The 24515-nt window shown below is 42.8% G+C and overlaps 1 protein-coding gene across 1 annotated transcript in view; it reads left to right on the top strand.

The window, feature by feature from the left end:
- The window catches only part of lrp12 (low density lipoprotein receptor-related protein 12), a 59413-nt gene that overhangs the window by 18630 nt on the left and 16268 nt on the right, over positions 1 to 24515 (top strand). Inside the window, exons 3-5 of the mRNA XM_041190438.1 lie at positions 1731 to 1866; positions 9945 to 10147; positions 18780 to 19881. Coding sequence (XP_041046372.1) covers positions 1731 to 1866; positions 9945 to 10147; positions 18780 to 19881 — 1441 coding nt within the window. The remainder of the gene's footprint in view (positions 1 to 1730; positions 1867 to 9944; positions 10148 to 18779; positions 19882 to 24515) is intronic.

The raw sequence follows: 24515 nt of genomic DNA, 5'->3' as shown, positions 1-24515 counted from the left end.
GGTGCCATGCTCTGGAATGTTCCTTGTCTCTCTTTTGCTGCCATCTATTCACTCGCCTCTCTCTTTTCACTCGTTTTTGTCTCTTTGCCCTCCGCCGCCACCCCCTCTCTCTCTTTGCCCTCTGCCGCCACCCCCTCTCTCTCTTTGCCCTCCACTGCCACCCCCTCTCTCTCTTTGCCCTCCACTGCCACCCCCTCTCTCTCTTTGCCCTCCGCCACCACCCCCTCTCTCTCTTTGCCCTCCACCGCCACCCTCTCTGTCTCTCTTTGCCCTCCACTGCCACCCTCTCTGTCTCTCTTTGCCCTCCACCGCCACCCTCTCTGTCTCTCTTTGCCCTCCACCGCCACCCTCTCTGTCTCTCTTTGCCCTCCACTGCCACCCCCTCTCTCTCTCTCTTTGCCCTCCACTGTCACCCTCTCTGTCTCTCTTTGCCCTCCACCGCCACCCTCTCTGTCTCTCTTTGCCCTCCACCGCCACCCTCTCTGTCTCTCTTTTCCCTCCACCGCCACCCTCTCTGTCTCTCTTTGCCCTCCACCGCCACCCTCTCTGTCTCTCTTTGCCCTCCACCGCCACCCTCTCTGTCTCTCTTTGCCCTCCACCGCCACCCTCTCTCTCTTTGCCCTCCGCCGCCACCCCCTCTCTCTCTCTTTGCCCTCCGCTGCCACCCTCTCTCTCTCTCTGCCCTCCACCACCCCCCTCTCTCTCTTTGCCCTCCACCACCCCCCTCTCTCTCTTTGCCCTCCACCACCCCCCTCTCTCTCTTTGCCCTCCACCACCCCCCTCTCTCTCTTTGCCCTCCACCGCCACCCTCTCTCTCTTTGCTCTCCGCCACCACCCCCTCTCTCTCCCTTTGCCCTCCGCTGCCACCCCCTCTCTCTCTTTGCCCTCCACCGCCACCCTCTCTCTCTCTCTTTGCCCTCCACCACCCCCCTCTCTCTCTTTGCCCTCCACCGCCACCCTCTCTCTCTCTTTGCCCTCCACCACCCCCCCCTCTCTTTGCCCTCCGCCACCACCCCCTCTCTCTCTTTGCCCTCCGCTGCCACCCCCTCTCTCTCTTTGCCCTCCGCCACCACCCCATCTCTCTTTGCCCTCCGCCGCCACCCCCCTCTCTCTTTGCCCTCCGCCGCCACCCCCTCTCTCTCTTTGCCCTCCGCCGCCACCCCCTCTCTCTCTTTGCCCTCCACCGCCACCCTCTCTGTCTCTCTTTGCCCTCCACCTCCACCCTCTCTGTCTCTCTTTGCCCTCCACTGCCATCGTCTCTCTCTTTGCTCTCCACCGCCACCCTCTCTCTCTTTGCTCTCCGCCACCACCCCCTCTCTCTCTCTTTGCCCTCCGCTGCCACCCCCTCTCTCTTTGCCCTCCACCGCCACCCTCTCTCTCTCTCTCTTTGCTGTCCGCCACCACCCCCTCTCTCTCTTTGCCCTCCGCCGCCACCCCCTCTCTCTCTCTTTGCCCTCTGGCACCTCCCACCCACATTCTCCATTTTTAAGATGCTCTTTTTTGGCCATACTTCTTAATTCCTCTCGTCTATTCCTTTAGCTCAGTTTATTTTTTTGATTTTACCTCTGTGGAGCACCTTAGGAAGTTTTTCCGCTTTTAAAGCTGTTGAATACTAGCAAGATATGATAATTATGGTTATTTTATTGCTGCAGTAACACATTTATTCAGACAGAGTTGCACTGCAATGTTAGCTGCATTAATTATAATTATCCAACTTATCCTTCCCTCAGCTTGTGGAGATGCACCAGAACAGCTCAGGGCACCAAGTGGGATAATTACAAGTCCAGGTTGGCCCTTTAACTATCAAACTAGAGTTAACTGTAGCTGGCACATCCAGGCTAATCGGGAGGAAGTCATCACCATCAGGTAAGTGTGAGCAACTTGGAACAAATAACCTACTGTATTGTGTGTAACGCCCAGCTCAAATTTAGGATCAAGTATTTTTCAGAAACTTTTGGCTGTTGAGCATGTAGGAACAAAATGGGATGGTGATGGATGGACCTGAAAGGTGTAGAATATATGTTGTGTTATTAATCTGGCCAGGAGCATCTTGGGTTCAAACCCCTGGCCTGTGTTGGTAAATCACAACTGAGGTTGCATTGAAGGTATTACAATTGGCATCAGTATCTCAAGGCTAGGAAGGAGAAATCATTTGGATTTCTGCTAGCTGTGCAGTGACTTCTGCTGGAAGTGAATGTTTGTGGCCATTGAATGAGAACAAGTTAAGGGTTGGCTTTAAACTTTGCTGTTATTGTCCAAAATTCATTGTCTATGTTCAGAATGAAGAACAACTTGAGGGAGATACTAGAGGGCTATTGCAGCCAGTGCTGAGAAGTATGAGAGAACAAAAAGAGGCAGATCCATCGCTAGATAATTAAACTAGCAAAGTTGGAAACTAAATTGGATAGAGTGCTACAAACATAGTCTTGCTCACTCTTGTACAATTTTAAAATCCCCTTGATTTATATCTTACATTATCCACAATGGAGCCTAACATTTTATTTGCTACCTCGGTCACTGGACTGATAGTGTCAATAATCTCTCGTTGATGTTCTGAATATGTCTCTTGCTCTGCCTTCAGTGCACTTCTAGTGAGTCAGTTTTACGGGTTCCTTTTCCAAAATTGCATCTTTTTACGTAATTTGATTTAAACTGCAGCTGCCAATCAAATCCAACAGACTTTGAACAAGTTGATTCTCATCATTTACCACTGATTTATTTTTGCAAACCTCATCACATTTATATACTGTTTTAACTAACCCATCTCCAGTAACTTATGAAATGAGAAACAGAGTTCTGAAAATGACCTCTGATGGACCACTAATGATCATTTCTCATGCTATTTGACCAGATGGAGTTGCCACTACTGTCGAGCTTTACCCTGTCCCAACTCAACATACAGATGTGTACTTCGATCATGAATTACTAGATATGCTAAACCTTATAAAGTGAGACTGGATAAGCTGGAGCTGTTCTCCTTTGAGCAGAGAATGTGAAGGGGAGATTTAATAGATGTGTTCAAAATCATGAAAGAATAAATTTGCTGAAACTACTTTCACTGGTAGGTGGGTTAGTAACCAGGCAACATAGATTGAGCAAAAGAAGCAGAAGTGAGGTAAGAGAATTTTTTTAATGTAGTAAGTTATGATTTAGAATACACTGCATGAAAGGGTGGTAGAAGCAGATTCAAGAGTAACTTTCAAAAGGAAATTTGATAAGTACTTGAATGTAGAAAATTTGAGGGCTGTTGGGAAAGATCAGTGTAATAGGAGCTGGCAAAAACACGCTGGGCTGATTTTATGGTTCTATTATGGTAGGAGTGTGAGGCTAGCTGTTCTTCTTTCTTTTCTGTTCTCTAACGTGGGGACACTAAGGCCACTTGTCAACACTTGTACTGCTGTCCTCTTTGAGATCAGATAGCTCACACAGACCAGCAATTGAATGTGGGACCTTTCTAGTCTATATAGCTCAGCTTCTCGTTAGATTAACATGCTGAGACATCAGAGCCATTTCGTATATGGTAGAAGTAATAAGAAGCACTATACAAATGTTGAAAATTACATATTTGTTCACCTATTGCTGTATAGTTATGCTATTTTTTTGAATGAAAATTCCCACCCCCCACATTAAATGTATGAATTGCATTTTCTGCAACAGTACAGGTATTATCCAGACACAACATGCAGAAGCTATTATATTTTCAAATGCTGGATATGCTTAATCTCATGTTGTGTGGCATAATATGCTTTTGAATTCCACAGCACTGTAGAAGTTGGACAGATTTATTCAAGTCAAAAGACTTGCAGAAAATGCCCTTTAAGAGTTCAGGTGGCAATTCAAGTGAATCAAATTATAAACAGTAAAAAAATTCTTCTTTTCTTGTAAGGTTAGATCAAACTTCCATACTGTCAGCTTCAGTATTTAAATGATCAGTAGTGGGGGGGAAAAAAAAGTCCTGTTCCTTCAGCTTTTGATTTCCATCTGTGATTCTTCCTACAGATTACACTGGCAGAAATTGAATTAGCTGTTGAAGAGCAGACCTAAATACAGGATGTGGAGTTGTATGTTTTTGCTCTGCGTCTATTAAGGATCTGTTTGCATTGCAGTGTTTGCTTTACATTTCAGAATTTGACCTAGTTGTGAGTTTGGAGCAAATGTGAATTAAATTGATGTAATGTTAAAGCAATCTGAGCTGGTTGAACTGTGTTGGTGCTAAGTGTAACCATGCAATGTATGATTAGGGAATCTTCTCCCCCTCTCTGCACCCCCCACCCCCAAAAAAAGAAAAACACAATTTTCTTAACCCTACCTGTATTCATTTTTCATTGGGTGGGGGGGGGGGAATTTTCTTTACATCTGAGTTCTGAATTCCAGATGAGATACTCGATGGAAAAAGCAGCTTCACAGTGGAAAAAGGAATTGAGTGTGGGAGGAAAACTGAAGGGTTGCATGAGGCTGTACCTTTTCACATGTACAACCTAGAACTATGCATAGTGAGCAAATTGTTTACATATGTGTTCTGCAAAATGTGCAGTGAATGTTTCAAAGGCAGGTGAGCACAAAGAAAAGGAAGGGATTCAAAACAAAACTACATTTGATTTGCTGCAGTGTATGGAAATTGCCTCATTTAAGTGGAGTAAACCTTTGTCTTGAGTGTTAGCATTCCTGTCTTTGAGACTAGACACAGGATTTGAACCCCACTCCAGGTAGTCTTGGTAAGAGGAGACTGGAGTTCTGAATTCTGGGTTAGCAGCTTGTAAGGACAATTGTAACCAGTGGAAATCAATGACCTTGTTATGTACTCCTACTAGCCAGTTGGTGAAGGAAGAAACCAGAGCCAGTCTTTACTTGGAATAGATTTATTCATAGAGTGAAACATTACAGGCATATATCTCCTGAATCCACTCTACTGCTGTCAGCAAGTGTCTCTTTATATGTATAACTCTTTTGGAGTTAAACCAATTATTCTTTATATGTGTAACTCTTTCAAGTTAAAACCAATAAAACCAAATTAACAAAATTGGGATAAATCAGGCACAGCCCCAAATTCAGGTCAGCCGTAAAACCAAGAACAAAGTTTAAAGGAAACTTACAAACTTTAAACCAATATGTGATTTGTGAACTCAAGTAACCAGCCAATCAATACACTCCACTTGTATCTACTTAACCTCAATTGATACAATTAACAGACCTCACTGCTTTCCCCCTCCCCCCCCAACCAAATTGTACCTCATCAGCCTGCATATCCTAACACTATTTCATACTATTCTCCAAGGAAAGAGTATGAAAAACAAACTTTAGTCTTGAACTTCAATTTTAGTGTATGTGCTACCCAAACCCTGCTCCTCCTTGTCTAAGTTCCCCTCCCCCATCATTGAAATGCATTCTTCAGTATTGAGCTGAATCAAAATCCTCTTCTATCAAACAGATGAACTCCAGCACAGCCGCACAACTGCATGAGATAGCCTCTGCACACAACCTTACTTAAAGGGATTGGAAATCCCTTTGAAGAATTAGTATCCCTTCTGGAATGGCTATGAATTGCAGAAATTTGTCAGCATTTAGTATCAAATCTGCACAACATTGCACTGATTTTTTAAAATTTCACTTCCTTTTAAATACATTGTCAAATGAATTTAGTACTTGACATTTGCATCTTTACACAATGCAAATGCAAAAGTGAATTTATAACTGAATGGAATTATCTGCATAGCTGCAAATGGTTGAGGCAATGTAAACAACTCAATAATGCCCAGTTGGTGAGCACAGAGTGGCAAGGGTGCAGAATGTACTCTGGGTGGGGGACTTCAGTGTCCATCACCAAGAGTGGCTCAGTAGCACCACTACTGACCAAGCTGGCCAAGTCCTAATGGACATAGCTGCTAAACTGGGTCTGCGGCGGGTGGCGAGGGAACCAACAAGAGGGAAAAACACACTTGACCTCATCCTCACCAACTTGCCTGCTGCAAGTACGTCTCTCCATGACAGTATCTGTAGGAGTGACGACCACACAGTCGTTATGGAGACAAAGACTTGCCTTCACATTGAGGATACCCACCATCGTGTTGTGTGGCACTACCACCATGCTAAATGGGGTAGAGTTTGATAAGATCTAGCAACTCAAGCCTGGGCAATCATGAGATGCTGTGGGCCATCAGCAGCAGCAGAATTGTACTCAAACACAATCTGTAACCTCATGGCCCAGCACATCCCCCACTCTACCAATACCATCAAGCCAGGAAATCAACCCTGGTTCAATGAAGAGTGCAGGAGGGCATGCCAGGAGCAGCAGCAGGCATACCTAAAAATGTGGTGTCAACCTGGTGAAGCTCTAACACAGGACTACTTTTGTGCCAAACAGCATAAGCAGAAAGTGATAGAGCTAAGCGATCCCACAACCAACAGATCAGATCTAAGTTCTGCAGTCCTGCCACAACCAGTCGTGAATGGTGGTGGAAAATTAAACAATTCACTGGAGAAGAGCCTCCACAAATATCCCCATCCTCAATGATGGGGGAGCCCAGCACGTCAGTACAAAAGATAAGGCTGAGGCATTTGGTACAATCTTCAGCCAGAAGTGCCAAGTGGATGATCCATCTCGGCCTCCTCCAGAGGTCCCCAGCATCACAGTTGCCAGTCTCCAGCCAATTCGATTCGCCCATGTGATATCAAGAAATGGCTGAAGGCACTGGATACTACAAAGGCTATGAGCCCTGACATTATTCCGGCAATAGTACTGAAGACTTGTGCTCCAGACATGCGGTGCCCCTAGCCAAGCTGTTTCAGTACAGTTACAACACTGGCGTCTACCCGGCTATGTGGAAAATTGCCCAGGTATGTCCTGTACACAAAAGCAGGACAAATCCAACCCAGCCAATTACAGAGATAAAAACAAAAAAACTGCGGATGCTGGAAATCCAAAACAAAAACAGAATTACCTGGAAAAACTCAGCAGGTCTGGCAGCATCGGCGGAGAAGAAAAGAGTTGACGTTTCGAGTCCTCATGACCCTTCGACAGAACTTGAGTTCGAGTCCAGGAAAGAGCTGAAATATAAGCTGGTTTAAGGTGTGTGTGTGGGGGGCGGAGAGATAGAGAGACAGAGAGGTGGAGGGGGTTGGTGTGGTTGTAGCGACAAACACACAAGCAGCCAATTACAGCCCCATCAGTCTACTCTCCATCATCAGTAAAGTAATGGAAGGGGTCATCAACAGAGCTATCAAGCGGCACTTGCTTAGCAATAACCCCATTGATGCCCAGTTTGGGTTCTGCCAGGGCCACTCAGTCCCTGACCTCATTACAGCCTTGGTTCAAACATGGACAAAAGAGCTGAACTCCCAAGGTGAGGTGAGAGTGACTGCCCTTTGACATCAAGGCGGCATTTGACAGTGTGGCATCAAGAAGCCCTAGCAAAACTGGAGTCAATGGGAATCAGGGGAAAACTCTTCGCTGGTTGGAGTCACACCTAGCACAAGGGAAGATGGTTGAGTTTGTTGGAGGTCAGTCATCCCAGCTTTAGGACATCACTGCTGGAGTTCCTCAGGGTAGTGTCCTCGGCCCAACCATTTTCAGCTGCTTCATCAGTGACCTTCCTTCCATCATAAGGTCAGAAGTGGGGATGTTCACTGATGATTGCACAGTGTTCAGCGCCATTCGCGACTCCTCAAATACGGAAGCAGTCCATGTCCAAATGCAGCAAACTTGGACAATATCCAGGCTTGGGCTGACTTTTGGCAAGTAACAGACCATCTTCAACAAGAGAAAATCTAACCATCGACCCTTGATGCTCAATAGTATTACCATTACTGCCCCACTATCAACATCCTGGGGGTTACCATTGACCAGAAACTGAACTGAACTAGCCATATAAATACTGTGGTGACAAGAGCAGGTCAAAGGCTAGGAATCCCGCAACAGGTAACTCACCTCCTGACTCCCTAAAGCCTGTCTACCATCTATAAGGCACAAGTCAGGAGTGTGATGGAACACTCTCCACTAGCCTGGATGAGTGCAGCTCCCACAACACTGAAGAAGCCTGACACCATCCAGGACAATGCAGCCCACTTGATTGGCACCACATCCACAAACATTCACTCCCTCCACCACTGATACACAATAGCAGCAGAGTGTACCATTTACAAGACTCACTGCAGGAATTTACCAAGGCTCCTTAAACAGCACTTTCTAACTTACGACCACTGCCATCTAGAAGGACAAGGACAGCAGGTAGATGGGAACATCACCACCAGGCATTCCCCTGCCAAGCCACACACCATCCTGACTTGGAAATATATCGCTGTTCCTTCACTGTTGCTGGGTCAAAGTCCTGGATCTCCCTTCCTAACAGCACTGTGGGTGTACCTACACCACATGGACTGCAGCGGTTCAAGAAGACAGCTCACCATCACCTTCTCAAGGGCAACTAGGGATGGGCAATAAATGCTGGCCCAGCCAGCGAAGCCCAAGCCTGTATTTGTTTTCAATAAGTTGCCGGGTGATACAAATACTTGCTATGCAGGACTGATGTGTACGTGTTGAAACAAATCTGAAAATGCAAATATTAGAATATCTCTTCTTTAATTAGAGTTTTAAATTCAAATTATTTTCTTAGCTCTGTATCTAGTGACAATACCCTGGCCAGTTGAATTGCTGGTATCTATAACTAAAGGGAACAAGAGACAGCAAGAATATTTTGATAGTGATCTTTGTGGAAAAACACCTCAGAGTACCTGATGACCTTTTAATTGGGGAGAGACCTGTGGCACATACAGTAGCTGTAGATCAGAAAGACTTTAAAGGGAGAGAAATAAATACGAGGAGAATTTGCATTTACTTAGGCCAGGATTTTTAGGAGATGGCGGGATTTCCTGTCTCGCCATCCAAAGAGTTAACAGGGAACACTGTCCTCCCCGCAGCGATTTCACCTTCCAACGAGCGTTAATTGGTTGCAGGTGGGACTTCTGCCCCTCGCCCAGGAGGAAGTCCCGCCTTAGAGAACTGCCAGACAATCTGATTGGCCAGCAGCTCTCTAGTCCCTGAAACGCCACAAGCTGCAGTGGACAGAACTGGGACTGCATGCAGTTCCCAGAGCCTAAGTCCCAGGATTCCAGGAAGAGGTAAGTTTTGGGAGTCTCGGGGTGGGGAGGGTAGAAGAGTCCTCGGGGCGGGGTACAGTGAGGGATTGGGGTTTTGAGGCTGAGGGTGAAGGGAGGTCCTGTGGTTACTGGACCTTTAAAAGCGTGGGCGTCCAAATTTAAAAAGGGGCTTTTGATGGGCGCGCCCTCATGCCCCACTTCCCTCTGAGGCCTGAACCCGATTATTTTAGGGCTTCCTCCATCTTGGGAACTCTTCCTGCCAGCCTAAAAATTGAGGTTGGGTGGGATACATCCTTTAAGTGGTCATTAATTGGCCACGTAAGGGCCTCATTCAGGGTAAGGGTGGGCCTGAGGCCTTGCCCACCTTCATGTAAAATTGCAGAGAGGTTGGGTCACATGGGAACCCAGCAGGAAGCTTGTCCAAGGAATTTGACGCTCACTTCCCACCTGCAAACCCGTTGGCGGGGATCATAAAATTCAGGCCTAAGAGTTTAATGTCCTCAGGAAGGCCTAAAGAGGTTTACAACAAATCAATTGCTTTTCAAGTGAAGTCACTTGTTACGTAACAACTGTGGTAGCTAATATGTGCAAAGTAAGATCCCACAAACAGCATGTAAAGGAATGACTAGATAATCCATGTTTGGTGGATGAGGGATAAGCAAGGGCACTGGGAGTGTCCTCTGCTCATTGCTTAGTGCCATGGGATCTTTCATAGCCTGCCCATGAGGCTTTTGTTTAGCTAGTCATCAGAAAGGCACCACCTCTGACAATATGGCAACTGAATTTATAACGATAGATTTTCTTCTTTTGCTGTGATAATTGAAAGAGCTAATGCATTTTCTTGCCTTTAGCTTTCAGGATTTTGATATCCAGAGCTCTGCTTGGTGCAGTTCAGACTGGCTAACTATAGGAGCATACAAAAGTGTTGAAGGAACTCGGGTGTGTGGTTCTTCCATCCCAGCACCTTACATTTCTTCGAAAGACCATGTCTGGATTAAATTTCATTCAGATGACAGGTACACTGGAAAAGGCTTCCGGCTCTCCTATGTCACAGGTATGTATAGAATGGGTGTATTTTTTTAAAAAGTAAAGTGTACAGTAGTTTGTTTTTCTGTTCTACTGCCCCTCCCTATCTCTTTAACCTCTTTCAGCCCTACAACACTCTGAGATCTCTATGTTCCTCCAATTTTGGACTCTTGCACATCCCTGATTATAATCACTCCCATCACTGGAGGCCATGCCTTCAACTGCTGAGACCCTAGGCTTTGCAGTTACCTCCCTAGCTCTCTTTCCCCCTTTAATACACTTCTCTAAACCTTCCTTACTTGTCCTATTTTTACTTATGTAGTTGTGTCAAATCTTGTTTGATAACACTCCTGCGAAGATGCTATTTAAATGCAAATTGTTGATGTCTTTCCAGCTTCAGAAATTAGAGTTGTTGGGCAGTGAGTTTCTTTTATGCACTCAGTTACTATAATCTAGGCTAACCTTTTAGAGTCATAGAGTCATCGAGGTCTACAGCACAGAAAAAAGCCCTTTGGCCTATCGAGTCTGTGCCGGTCAAACAAGTACCTAACTATTCTAATCCCACTTTTCAGCACTAAGCCCATAGCCTTGTATGCCATGGCATCACAAGTGCATGTCCAAATACTTCTTAAATGTTATGAGGGTTTCTGCCTCTACCACCCTTTCAGGCAGTGAATTCCAGATTGCCACCACCCTCTGGGTGAAAAAATTCTTCCTCACATTCCCTCTAAACCTCCTGCTCCTTACCTTAAATCTATGCCCCCTGGTTATTGATCCCTCCACCAAGGGGAAAAGTTCCTTCCTGTCTACCCTATCTATGCCTCTCATAATTTTATACACCTCAATCATGTCCCCCCGACCCCAATCTCTTCTGCTCCAGGGAAAATAACACCAGTCTATCCAATCTCTCTTCATTACTAAAACTCTCCAGTCCAGGCAATATCTTGGTAAATCTCCTCTGCACTCTCTCCAGTGCAATCACATCCTTCCTATAATGCAGATTCCAGAACTGCACGCAATGCTCTAGCTGTGGCCTAACCAGCATTTTATACAGTTCCAGCATAACCTCCCTGCTGTTATATTCTATGCCTTGGCTAATAAAGGCAAGTATCCCATATGCCTTCTTAACCACCTTATCTACCTGTCCTGCTACCTTAAGGGACCGGTGGACATCAAGGTCCTTCTGATCCTTGGTACTTCCCAGGGTCCTACCATTTATCGTGTATTTCTGTGCCTTGTTTGTCCTACCCAACTGCATCACCCCACACTTATCCAGATTAAATTCCATTTGCCACTGATCAGCCCATCTGACCAGCCCATCTATCTCCTCCTGTAATCTAAGGCTCCTCACTATTTACCACCTCACCAATTTTTGTGTCATCTGCGAAACCAGGTTCTTTTGAACCTGGTTTCTAAAGAAAGATGAGACTATACATGTTTTGCAATAAGTATTTCATTCATTCAATTTGTATTTCAGCTCCTTCAACATCATAAACAGTATTTTTAACCCACACTCGCAACTCTGTGACATGCTTAATGGGACACCATCATCAACAATTTGTGAATTTGTTTTTATGTAGTTCATTTCACGTTCTCAAGTGCAACATAACCAACCAGTTACTTTTGAAGTCTAGTTACCATTCTGTAGGCAAAGTGTCCAGTCAATTTGCAGAAAGCAGGGTCCCATATAAGATGGTGAAATCATTTTTGGTGGTGTTGGCTGAAGGATATATGTTGCCCATGGCAGTGGCAACATAAGCCATTCATCCTCTCGAACCTGTCCGGCTTTTAATTAGATCTTTATTCTTTCATGGTTTGTGAGCATCGTTGCCAAGCTCAACATTTGTTGCCCATCCTAATTGCCCTTGAACTGAGTGGCTTTGGATAGACTGTTTCAGAGGGAAGTTAAGGGTCAACCACATTGCTGTGGATCTGGAGTCACATGTAGGCCAGACCAGGTAAGGATGGCAGATTTCCTTCCCTAAAGACCATTAGTGAATCAGATGGGGTTTTACGACAATCGATGATAGTTTCATGGTCGCCATTACTGAGACTAGCTTTCAATTCCAGATTTTTTTCTGTTAATTTGAATTTAAATTCCATCAGCCACCATGGTGGGATTTGAACACATTTCCACAGAGAATTTTTCTTGGCCTCTGGTATAGAGACATGAGAGTCCCTTGCGGAGTCTCACTTAGACTTACACGTATGAGTAACTCAATACCAAATAATGTGTGAAAACAACAATTTTTAAAAACAATTATTAATGATGAAAAAGGAAAGAAAGATAACTTTATTAAAAAGAAAAAGTAGATATTAAAGAGGAAAGACAACTTTATTGTAGCACAAATGGCAATCCCAAATTAGTCTGTTCGAGACAGTTCCCTGAAATCTCTCTTGGTTCAAATATCACCAAGTCTCCGAATAACCTTGCACATTGTGGACTCTTTGGTCAGTCACTCCCTCGTGCCCCTTTCCTGGAGTCTTCAGCGGTTGACTGTTCCACTCGAGCTGCAGCACCAAATGCTAGAAGCTAAGTCCCTTTAAATCCAATTTCTGGCTTGTTCCAGCCTTCTGAGGCCTCCATCCAGACTTACTGAAAACAAGAGTCTGGCAACCATGTATCCTTATCAAATTCTTCTCTCAGACCCTGCAGTATTCAGGCTGTTACACATCTCATTGATGGTGTCTCCCAACTGCCATCAATCAGGTTATGCTGACCATCAATCAAACTCCATCTCCTGATTCCACACCATAGTTGACCACCCCATTTGCAAGGTTATTGTCCTGGCTTGTTGCTCAAGGGTCAATGAATGCAGTAAGAATGATTCTTGTTAAACAATAGAAAACAACTTATTTTTGCAAATCTAGCACAAAAAGGAAAAACAGTAGTTTGGCCAAAACAACAGTTGTGATCATAGCCTGACCAGCATGAAAACAAAATCTTGAGAAAACGTAAGTCCGTAGTTTATAATATTTCTACTGATTACCATTGATTAATTTTTTCACTTAATCAAAGTGCCATCACACTTGGTTTTAAATCAAGGTCTACAAAGTAACTTTTAAAAATTCAATACAGGCTTAATACAGGTTCTCTTAAAATCAAGACCAAAGCAGAAATAAAATGCAAAAAGCATAAAATTGCAAAAATTAGTGATTGCAGGCCTCAGGCCTACACAGGATTACTAGTCTAGTGACATTACCACCATTACACCATCATTTCCCCAATAACCATCACAGATCATTGCTGATCTATAACTTAATCCCATCTGCTGACATTGGTTTGTAGTCCTCAACACGCCTACCCAACAAAAATATTAATCTCTGTTTTAAATTAACAATTGACCTAGCCTCAATAGGTTTCTGAGGGAGAGTGTGCCAGATTTCCATTACCTCTCGGTGAAGAAGTGCTTCCTGACAATAATGCTGAATTTTAATTTTAATGTTACGCCCCCTGTCTGGATTCCCCCACTAGAGCAAACTCTTTCTCTCTCCCTCACTCCCTCTCTACCCTATCAAATCTTTCAATCATCATCTTAAACATAAATTAGATTGGACTTTAATCTTCTATACTCAAGAAAATACACAATACACTCTAGGCAAGTTGACCTCGTAACTTAAGCCTTTTAGCCCTGGTACCATTCTGTTGACTCTGCTCTAGAAGGCCAATATATCTTTCCTGAGATGCAGAACCCAGGACTGAATGCAGTCCTCTTACTGGGAGTCTAACCAGATCTTTATATGATAGTAATGTAGCTTCCACCTCTTTGTCTTTCAATACCCTTGTGATAAAGACTAACATTTCATTAGCATTTTAAATTTTTTTTGTACCTATCCGCTAGCTTTTAGTGATTCCTGTAGGATTGGATCCTTAAATTACTCTGCTCCTCACTTCCTAGCTTCTCGCCATTTATAAATACAGGCTCCTTAGACAGTACCTGCCAAACCCACAACCACTACCATTTAGAAGGACAAGGGCAGCAGATGAATGGGAACACCACCACCTGAAAGTTCCCCTCAAAGCCACACACCATTCTTACTTGGAAATATATTGCCTTTCCCTCGCTGCTGTTAGGTCAAAGTCCAGAACTCCCTCCCAAACAGCACTTTGGGCGTACCTACACCACATGGACTGTAGTGGTTCAAAAAGGCAGCTCACCACTACCTTCTCCAGAGTAGTTAGAGATGGGTAATAAATGCTGGCCTAGCCAGTGACGCCCACATCCCATGAAGGAATTTAAAAAAAACTCTGATCTATCTTGAGTATAAAGTGGATGACCTCACATTTCACCACATTGAACTCCACCTTCTACAGTTTTTTCCACTCATATAATCTATCAATGTTCCTCTGAAACTTTCTGTTCCTATCTATATTATTTGCTGTGCTAACTTTGTGTAGTCAGCAAACATGGATCTAAAGCTCTCTCTTTTTTCATCTTAAGCCCTTCATAAATATAGTGAAATCATGAGGCCCTCGTACAGACCTGCGAGGATACCACTAATCTTGTCAATTGTATTACATGCCCATTGTCTCCACTCCTACCTTTGAACCAATTTCCCATCCATGTTAATAGGTTGCCCTCAATTTGATGTGCTCTCATTTTTGTTAGCAGTCTCTTCTATGTGGAAGCTTCTTGAGAAATCCCCAGCTCTTCTTTGCATTTTGCATCCATCTGAATAGTGAAAATAATGCACTCAGAATCTCAACTATCATGAAAACTGATTCTGCTCTCCTGTCACGGACATAACTTGATGGTCTTATTTTTCTACCACCCATGTAATTTAATTATTCTGCAGTTATGAAAAAAGACTTTTGATTATTTTTAGCAGTAAGAAATAGTTTGTGACAAATTTATTGTTTTTAAATTTGTAGTTAATGCATTTTTCTACATATATAGAGTCTGTCTCAGTGGCTCAATTCTGTTGGCAATGCTGAGCTCAAGTTAGTGTTAAACATAATGAAAATGTTAACAAGCGGCCTGGAGGATGCGTTTGTCACTCTCACCAAGTGGTTTATGACATGAAAGAAAGAGAAGTGGAATACATTTTCAAGAAAACAAACTGAGGTTGAAAGATTTTCCCTGCCAACCCTGAAACAAGTCAGAAGTAAAGTCCTGGAATCAATCTGTAAAGCATCTGAATCCATTGCCACTAATAGTGCAGATAATCTGAAAGCAGCTGCTTTGCTGGGGTGGGGGGAGGAGGGGAGATGGAGGGGTCAGTTATCTCAGTTGGCTGGATGGCTAGTTTGTGATGCAGAGTGATGCCAACATCGTGGGTTCAATTCCTGTACCGGCTGATGTCATCCATGAACAGCCTTCTCAACCTCCTCTCTCGCCTGTGTGGTGACCCTCAGGTTAAACTCATCACCAGTCGTCTCTGTCTAATGAGAGAGCAGCCTATGATCCTCTAGGACTACAGTGACTTTCACTTAGCTGGAGTGAGTCAGCACTCTTGGTGTTCTCAAAATGAAAGTGATGATGTCCTCTAGAAAGAAACAGGTGAATGCAGAAAATGACTGTTTTACTTAGCCAGATAATTAAGTCTAATTTACTTTGAAATATGGGTTTGTAATCTATTTGACCAAAAAATAATAATGGCTTAAGGCTACAAAAACAAAAGTAGAATCCTGCCGATGCTGGAAACCTGAAATAAAAGCAGAGTGCTGGAAACACTCAGCAGGCCCGGCAGCATTTGTGCAGACGGAAACAGTTTGTGTTTTAGGGTAATGACTTTTTCATCAGAATTTAGAGGTCCAAAAGGAACAGTGCGCTGGTGCCCAATGATAAACACCTTTTCATAGGAGGGTTGAGAAGGGAAGACTGGGGGCAGGGAAAGGAACAAAAATAAGTTCTGAATCAATGGTTGCAAGTATCCTCGACCAAATATCAAAGAAACCCGTTTTAAACTTATGGGGATGAATTATTTGCTATCATCTCCCCGCCCCCCACCCCCCAGCCACAACAGTGTGCATGAATAGGAGTTAATAGCTGCCATTCCTATACAGAGAGGTGCTGTTGGTTAATTTTGAAGGTGGAGGCACTATCTTTTATCCTGCTTTATTCAACCCAGTTACTGCCTTCAGCTATATATTTTCTTACACTCAGTTTTATATTTATTGCAATACTTTCTTGCACTCAGTTTTATATTTATTGCAATGTTAAGTCATTCACCCTTTTTTACCCTCACCCTTTTTAAAAGCTCATGTATAATTAACATATCAGTACTCCTATGGAAAAACTTCCTTAATTTGTTTTTTGTGTCAAAAAATCTGTTGCTTCTTATCTAGTATTACATACTTAATTGAATTAGCAATTATATGCAATGAATGAGCAGATAAGTTATACTGATTTTTGAATGTCAATTTGGTGTAGATATAATTGGAAATTCAAAAATACATGAAAGGTTAAAACGTTCCCCCACTTCAATGTTGCTCAAGCTTAATGCCCTCACTGCTGGCCAAATACAAAGTCTGTTTACTGCTAAGGTTTCCAAAGAAATCGCTCGTATGTTTTCTTTCTATATTATATTGCTGTCACTAAGATTTTAAAAAGTAGCTGAACTGTAGATTTGCAGCCCTGAGCATTTGCAGTATTTTTACACTAAAATTTAAGAGAAGTGCAACTTACAAGTTCCATTGACACCACCCGAGCCGGCTCACCATGGCATACGTTGACTTTTTTTCCCCCACACTTTTCTTACCTGAGATTGTGGCCTGAAGGGGAAAGAAATGAGAAAATCTCTAATGGGCTATTCTTATGTATTTCCTGGCTGCTAATAGAAATATAGAACATAAGGGCAGGAGTAGGCCATTTGACCCTTCAAGCCTGCTCCGCCATTCATTATGATCATGGCTGATCATCCAACTCAATAGCCTGCTCCTGCTTTCTCCCCATATCCTTTGATCCCTTTCACCCCAAGAGCTACATCCAACTCCTTCTTAAAAACATACAATGTTTTGGCCTCAACTATTTTCTGTGGTAGTGAATTCCACAGGCTCACCACTCTCTGGGTGAAGAAATTTCTCCTCATCTCAGTCCTAAATGGTCTACCCCGTATCCTCAGACTGTGACCCCTGGTTCTGGCGGTTGAATTAATTATGACCATTAAGCTGGCAACCTGTCTTGCCCCTTAGATGCAGAAGATACATATCATGGGCAGAAGAAGCAATGCTGTTCTCACCCAGGTGAGGGTGCCTGTCATCAGGAAATTTAAAAAGTAGAGAAGAACGAATAGTTTGTCTTAAATCAAAGACTTTTGCAGTTTTCATTTCTGTCTGCAATATTTTGCATTGATGCTTTATTGGCAAGTAATTGGAAATAAACTTTCCAGAATAGCCCATTCTCTATCTTCGCCCACCACCTTAAATATCACCTCCTTGGTGTTAGCAACTATACCATGCTAGCAGCATAAAGTGCATTTCGAATGGTGAACAGAAGTAAGTCATTCCAGTGAGAGGCATGTAACAGCACCATCTGTATTTGTAGTAATGTGTCTAGCTGAGAGCTTGGCTGTGTGTGTGATATTTGCTACTGATAATTTCTTCTGAAATGGTTATGATACAAGAAAGCATACTTTAATGAAAAGATTGCTGTTTGTGGTATATATAAATCATTTAGACTTGAATGTAGGAGGGTTGATCAGTAAGGTCGCGGATGACACGAAAATTGTTGGGTTGGTGAATAGTGAGGAGGATAGCTTAGATTACAGGAGGATATAGATAGGCAGGTCAGATGGGCTGATCAGTGGCAAATGGAATTTAATCTGGATAAGTGTGAGGTAATGCACAAAGCATGGGAATACACGATGAATGGTCGGACCCTGGAATGTACCAAGGATCAGAGGGACCTTGGTGTTCATGTCCACTGGTCCCTTAAGGTAGCAGGACAGGGAGATAAGGTGGTTAAGAAAGCATATGGGATACTTGCCTTTATTAGCCAAGGCACAGAATCTAACAGCAGGGAGGTTATGCTGGAATTGTATAAAACGCTCTTTAGGTCACAGCTAGAGTATTGTGTGCAGTTCTGGAATCTGCATTATAGGAAGGATGTGATTGCACTGGAGAGAGTGCAGAGGAGATTTACCAAGATATTGCCTGGACTGGAGAGTTTCAGTAATGAGAAGAGATTGGATAGACTGGGGTTATTTTCCCTGGAGCTGAGGAGATTGGGGTCGGGGCAACATGATTGAGGTATATAAAATTATGAGAGGCATAGATAGGGTAGACAGGAAGGAACTTTTCCCCTTGGTGGAGGGCTCAATAACCAGGGAGCATAGATTTAAGGTAAGGGGCAGGAGGTTTAGAGGGAATGTGAGGAAGAATTTTTTCACCCAGAGGGTGGTGGGAATCTGGAACTCACTGCCTGAAAGGGTGGGGGAGGCAGAAATCCTCATAACATTTAAGAAATATTTGGATGTGCACTTGCGATGCCATGGCATACAAGGCTATGGGCCTAGTGCTGGAAAATGGGATTAGAATAGTTAGGTACTTGTTTGAACGGCGCAGACTCGATGGGCCAAAGGGCCTTTTTCCGTGCTGTCGACCTCTGTGACTCTGTTGAAGTTTATGTTTTTCCAGTTTGATGAAGGTTTTAGTGAGCCAGCTGCTTGAACGAATGTTCCTTTTCCCTTAGTGACTTATGAGTATATTTTCCTTTCAGGAAAATCTGCTGAGGCAGGCTGTGACTGGGACCAGTTCCACTGCGATAATGGAAAATGTATCCCTGATATTTGGAAATGCAACACGATGGACGAATGTGGTGACAATTCTGATGAAGAACTATGTGAACGATCAATGCCCCCAACTACCTTTCCATTTCAACCTTGTACCTATGATCAGTTCCAGTGTCTCTCAAGATATACTGCAGCTTATACGTGCTTACCTGAAGCCTTGCGTTGTGATGGCAATATTGACTGCCTTGATTTGGAAGATGAAATAGATTGTGATGCCCCTAGTTGTGGGGACTGGCTGAGAAATTTTTATGGCACGTTCAGTTCTCCAAATTATCCAGCATTTTATCCACCTGGGAGTAACTGCACATGGCTGATAGATACTGGAGACCGACGGAAAATTATTTTGCGTATCACTGACTTTAAGCTGGATGGCACTGGCTATGGTGATTATGTCAAAGTGTATGATGGCCTGGAGGAAAATTCACACAAGCTGCTACGTGTCCTGACGTCTTTTGATTCCCGACCACCGATCACTGTCATCTCCTCTTCTGGACAGGTGCGAGTACATTTTTATGCTGACAGGGTAAATGCAGCCAGAGGTTTTAATGCGACCTACCAAGTTGCAGGGTTTTGCCTTCCATGGGAGATTCCTTGCGGAGGCAATTGGGGCTGCTATACTGAACAACAGCGCTGTGACGGTTATTGGCATTGCCCAAATGGACGAGATGAGCGCAATTGCAGCTCATGTCAGAAGGATGAGTTCCCCTGTTCTCGCAATGGTGTGTGCTACCCTCTGTCTGACCGATGCAACTATCAGAACCATTGTCCAAATGGCTCAGATGAGAAGAACTGTTTCTTTTGTCAGCCTGGTAACTTTCACTGCAAGAACAACCGTTGTGTATTTGAGAGCTGGGTTTGTGATGCACAGGATGACTGTGGTGATGGTAGTGATGAAGAGAACTGTCCTGTGATTGTACCCACCAGGGTGATAACTGCAGCAGTCATTGGAAGTTTAATCTGTGGACTATTACTTGTGATTGCACTAGGATGTACCTGCAAACTGTACTCTCTGAGAATGTTTGAACGCAGGTAAGTGTGTGTGAAGATGAAATATTAATGTGAAGATGAAATATTGATGGTTTCTGTACAAAATGAAGTAGAGTCCTTGCATTTCAATTGTCAGATTATTTATTTCAAGTTTATCTCTTGATAATTTGAATAAACCTAGCAGAAGCATTTATTCTTGTATTGGGGTGAGGGGTAAATATTTTCTTATCTGTTATGTTCTAAACATTTTGGTGGTTTATCAATTTGAAGTTTGGAATAGCTGCTTAAGAAATGGAAGAAGAGAAAATGAGGAAGCAACTCAGTAGGACTCCTATAAATCATAATTGTTTAGTAATTTTTTTCTTGGGCTTTATCTTGGAGAAACAATGATGCTTGATGTGTAGGAAAACAAAACTTGGAGGCAAGGAGGGGACTTATTGATTGGATGAGAAATTTGGCAAGAATGTCAGCAGGCTTGCTGGATAAACAATTAATTTCATGCAGAAATCTTTGAGCATGCTATTCCCATTATAATACCTGTGTTAGAATCCTAATTTTGCAATGTCAGTGTTTATATCAGTTGACAGTGAGTCAACACCGCAGCTTGTAAGTAATGGGAAGAAACTGGTGGAAATAGTAAAACAAATATTGGCTTATGTTGTGCTTTTCCATTTCCTACACGATGCATGGAAGCTAGGTTGCAATCCTAAAAGATATTGCATTACCCTTGTATCCCCTAACTCATTTCTAAAGCTGACCTACAAGGCCATCCCTTCCTTAAAGTTGAGATATTTCTGGTCTGAAATTTACTGCTTCAAAATATGTATTCATCATTCTCGAGGATGGATAATTTTTTTTTATTCATTCATGGGATGTGGACTCCGTTGGCCAGCATTTATCGCCAGCCCCTAGTCGCCCTTGAGAAGGTGGTGGTGAACTGCCTTCTTGAACTGCTGTAGTCCATGTTGCGGAGGTATACTCAATGTTTGATGAAGGGAGTTCCAAGATTTTGACCTAGTTACAGTGAAGGAACGGCAATATATTTCCAAGTCAGGATGGTGAGTGACTTGGAGGGGATCTACCAGCTGATAGTGTCCCCATTTGTCTGCTGCCCTTGTCCTTCTAGATGGTAGTGATCGTGAGTTTGGAAGGTGCTGCCTAAGGAACCTTGGTGAATTCCTGCAGTGCATTTTGTAGATGGTACACACTGCAGCTACTGTGCGTGGGTGGTGGAGGAAGTGAATGTTTGTGGATGTGGTGCCAATCAAGTGGGCTGCTTTATTTGGACAATGTCAAGCGTCCTGAGTGTTGTGGGAGCTGCACTCATCCAGGCTAGTGGAGAGTATTCCATCACACTCTTGACTTGTGCCTAGTAAATAGGCTTTGGGGAGTCAGTGAGTTAGTCATCGCAGGACTCCTAGCCTCTGACCTGCTCTTGTAGCCACAGTGTTTCTAAGGCTAGTCCAATTCAATTTCTGGTCAATGCTACCCCCTAGGATGGTAACCCCCAAGCTGGCCATAGCAATTGTGACTGCAAATGGCATTGATAAATAAGAATTGTGTCCATAGCTATATTTGTATAGCAAGCCAATAATGTATAGCTTTTTGTTTCCATTTTTAATATTCCCAAAGTATAAGATTACTGCAGATTTCATTTTCACACCCAGTATCAGGATGATTTAATCTGTGTCCAGATACAACATAATCCAGCGGCAGGACAAATCTCTCTCTTTTCTATGCCCGATAATAAATCTTAATCCCAACCTTAGAGCAAGAACGACTATTGTGCTCAGGATGGTTACTCTTGGACTCTCTCAATTAAGATTGTTTATTTGTATGGATTATGGGAGGTGGGTGTTATCTATTATTTTAGGAGTTTGGAATGGAGTACCAGTATGTTTATAATAAAGAGGGAGGTGGATGCCTGTGCTTAATAAAGTGAGAGCTCCTTAACCCAGGACGTGTAAAGGCCGGTTGAGTCTCTATATCATTTGGCTGTTGGTAAAATTGCAACTTTGTTCAGGTAATTTGGAGGTCAGTTTTTGAGGATGATTATAATCCACGCACCTTGGAATTTGCAATATTTAACAAGTAGAATTATTACAAGCACTCCCCTTAGTCTCAATCTGAATGTGGAGTGTCAAGGTGACTGTGTGTGTGTTGCACAGGGTAATTTACTGTATTGATCTTGATTGTGAATAATTTGGAATACCTGGTGATGCTTTTACAATAGAAATTTCTAACAAGTAATTATCAAGTGTTCATCACTTCTGATTATTAGCTGGCTAAATGCACTGTCTACTGTATGATAAATCATGTAACTTGCATATTAATTCTTGTGTGAAAGTGTGCTACCATGTCAAAGTCTCCAAGAACTTGACGCAATGATGTGCACTGGCTTGTGTCTTATTTTGCAACAGAGCAATATGGGCAGAAAAGGCTGTGAATGATGCAGATGTTGATTATTAAAGCTAGAAAATAACTATTTTATAAAAGATAAATGGGCATTAAATCAATAGGCACAGCGCCATTGACAGTCTTGAGACTAATTACATAGCATATGGATGCATATTGTTATTAGGAATGTCTAGATCAAAAATATGAATGGAAATACTTGAAGCAATACAATAAGGTCTCAACCAAACCACTTAATTCCTGTAATTAAGTCTACACCTCTAAAGGTGGTTCACAAAATTTCACAGAAGGTGTTATAAGCGTGTAAGTACCTTCTTTGAATCAAGGTCATATCTTCAAAGTAAATGTGGATGATATGTTTTATGAAAGCAATTGCTTAATTTCTAGTTGCTTCATTTCTTTGAACATGGAGAAAGCTGAAAACCCAGTGGTGAAAGTTGAAGATATTGGGACAACTTGTGTCTAAAATTCATGTTTTTTTATTTGTTCATGGGAGATGTGCGTCGCTGGCAAGACCAGCATAGCCCATCTTTAATTGCCCTTGGTGTGTGATTTGGGGGAGAGAGGAGCTTGCAATTTATGCTGTTCCCACGCATCTGCTGCCCTTGTCCTTCCACATGAAGCAAGTTGTGTGTTTGGAAGCTGCAGCTGAAGTTGCTGCAATGCATCTCATAGATGGTACACACTGCTGCCACTGTGTTCAAGTGATGGAGGGAGTGAATGTTTAAGGTGGTGGATGGGCTACTAATCCAGTGGGCTGCCTTGACCTTTTTTTGTCGAGCTTCTTGAGTATTATTGAAACTGGGCTCGTCTTCCTGACTTGTGCCTTGTAGATGGTGGACAGGCTTTGGGGAGTCAGGAGGTGAGTTAATTGCTACAGAGTTCCCAGCTTCTCAATGCTGTTGTTACCACAGTATTTATCTGGCTGATACAGTTAAGTTTCTGGTCAATGTTAACCCCCCAAGATGTTGATTGTGGAGGGATTCAGTGATGTCAGTTCACCAAAACTTGGGGTTAATGGTTAGATTTGCTGTTTTTTTTAAATCGTTATATTTATATTGATATATAACCAGTTGATTGGTAGTAAGAATATTTCTGAAAAGAGAGACATGTTGCTGACGTTTTTCATCTTGCTCTCATCAGGACAAATGCAAGAATGCCAAATTTCAAACGATCACAACAATTTATAATACAGGAGAAAAGAGTGCTGATTGTTTGGCATGTCAGCCATTGACTTGCTTTGGCAACATGTCTGTCTTTTCAGCAATATTAATAAATAAATAAATTTCAAAGAGTTGGCACAGGAAAGATGAGCCAAATGGCCCTCTTCTGTGCTGTATGATTCTTTGTTTTTTTAAGGTTGGAGGATAATTTTGGGATCTTGCGCTTGCAGGGAATGGTGGCCATTGTTCTCACACATCTACCTGGGCTATCTTAGGCAGTGACATCCTCACTGGGTATGTGACTTAATTCCAGAGGTTGCCACAGGACTATAGATTTTTTTCCCCCATGTTTTTCCCATCCCTCTTTCTTGTTAAAGCATGGATCTTAACGTAGTTTGCCAATCACAAGACCTTGAGAGGTCTCCTACTTGACATAAAATAGCAAAATTTGTGTGAAGTAGTATGTGGGAGGAAATCTGTTTGCACTTGTGAATTTTTAAAAGTAATCATTCAGCCCTGCCTATGCTTCACATTTAAGATATGCCACTCCCACTACTTCTCTTGCCTCTGTCCACCTGAATACTCCTCACTTGACACTGCATTTGTAATCAAACTGTGAGCAGGAAGGAGAGCTTTGTGTTTGTTAACTTGAAAGATCTCTACAGAAGAAATCCATCAATAAACAAATGATTAAATCTTCTGGTGATCATTGTTTTAAAATACTCTGCAGATTTGTGCAGGTATTTTTGAAGAAAAAGTAGTTGGTCATGTACAAATTATGTAAACTTTGTGGTGCTCTTGAGAGTAACAGATGGTAATTTTGCATACAAATTGTTGTGGTAGTGTTGAAGAATCTATACCATATGTCATGTTGTTCCTAAAGCAACAATGCAATACACTCAGAACTGAGCAGCGCTGTTGTATTAGCAGTTTTATTCTTCAGAGTAAAATAGTTCTCCGGTTTGGCTTTATGTATTTGAATTAAATATATCTAAACCATTAACTTGTCCCATTTGACCTGCATAAAAGGTCATGGATAAATATCAATAACTGTTACAATAAAAACAAAGTGCTGGAAATATTCAGCAGGTCTGGCAG

Source organism: Carcharodon carcharias, chromosome 6, assembly GCF_017639515.1.
Source record: "Carcharodon carcharias isolate sCarCar2 chromosome 6, sCarCar2.pri, whole genome shotgun sequence".
In the NCBI taxonomy this organism is placed as follows: Eukaryota; Metazoa; Chordata; class Chondrichthyes; order Lamniformes; family Lamnidae; genus Carcharodon; species Carcharodon carcharias.
The sequence above is the reverse complement of the archived record's forward strand: the minus strand, read 5'-3'. Positions and strand labels throughout refer to the sequence as shown.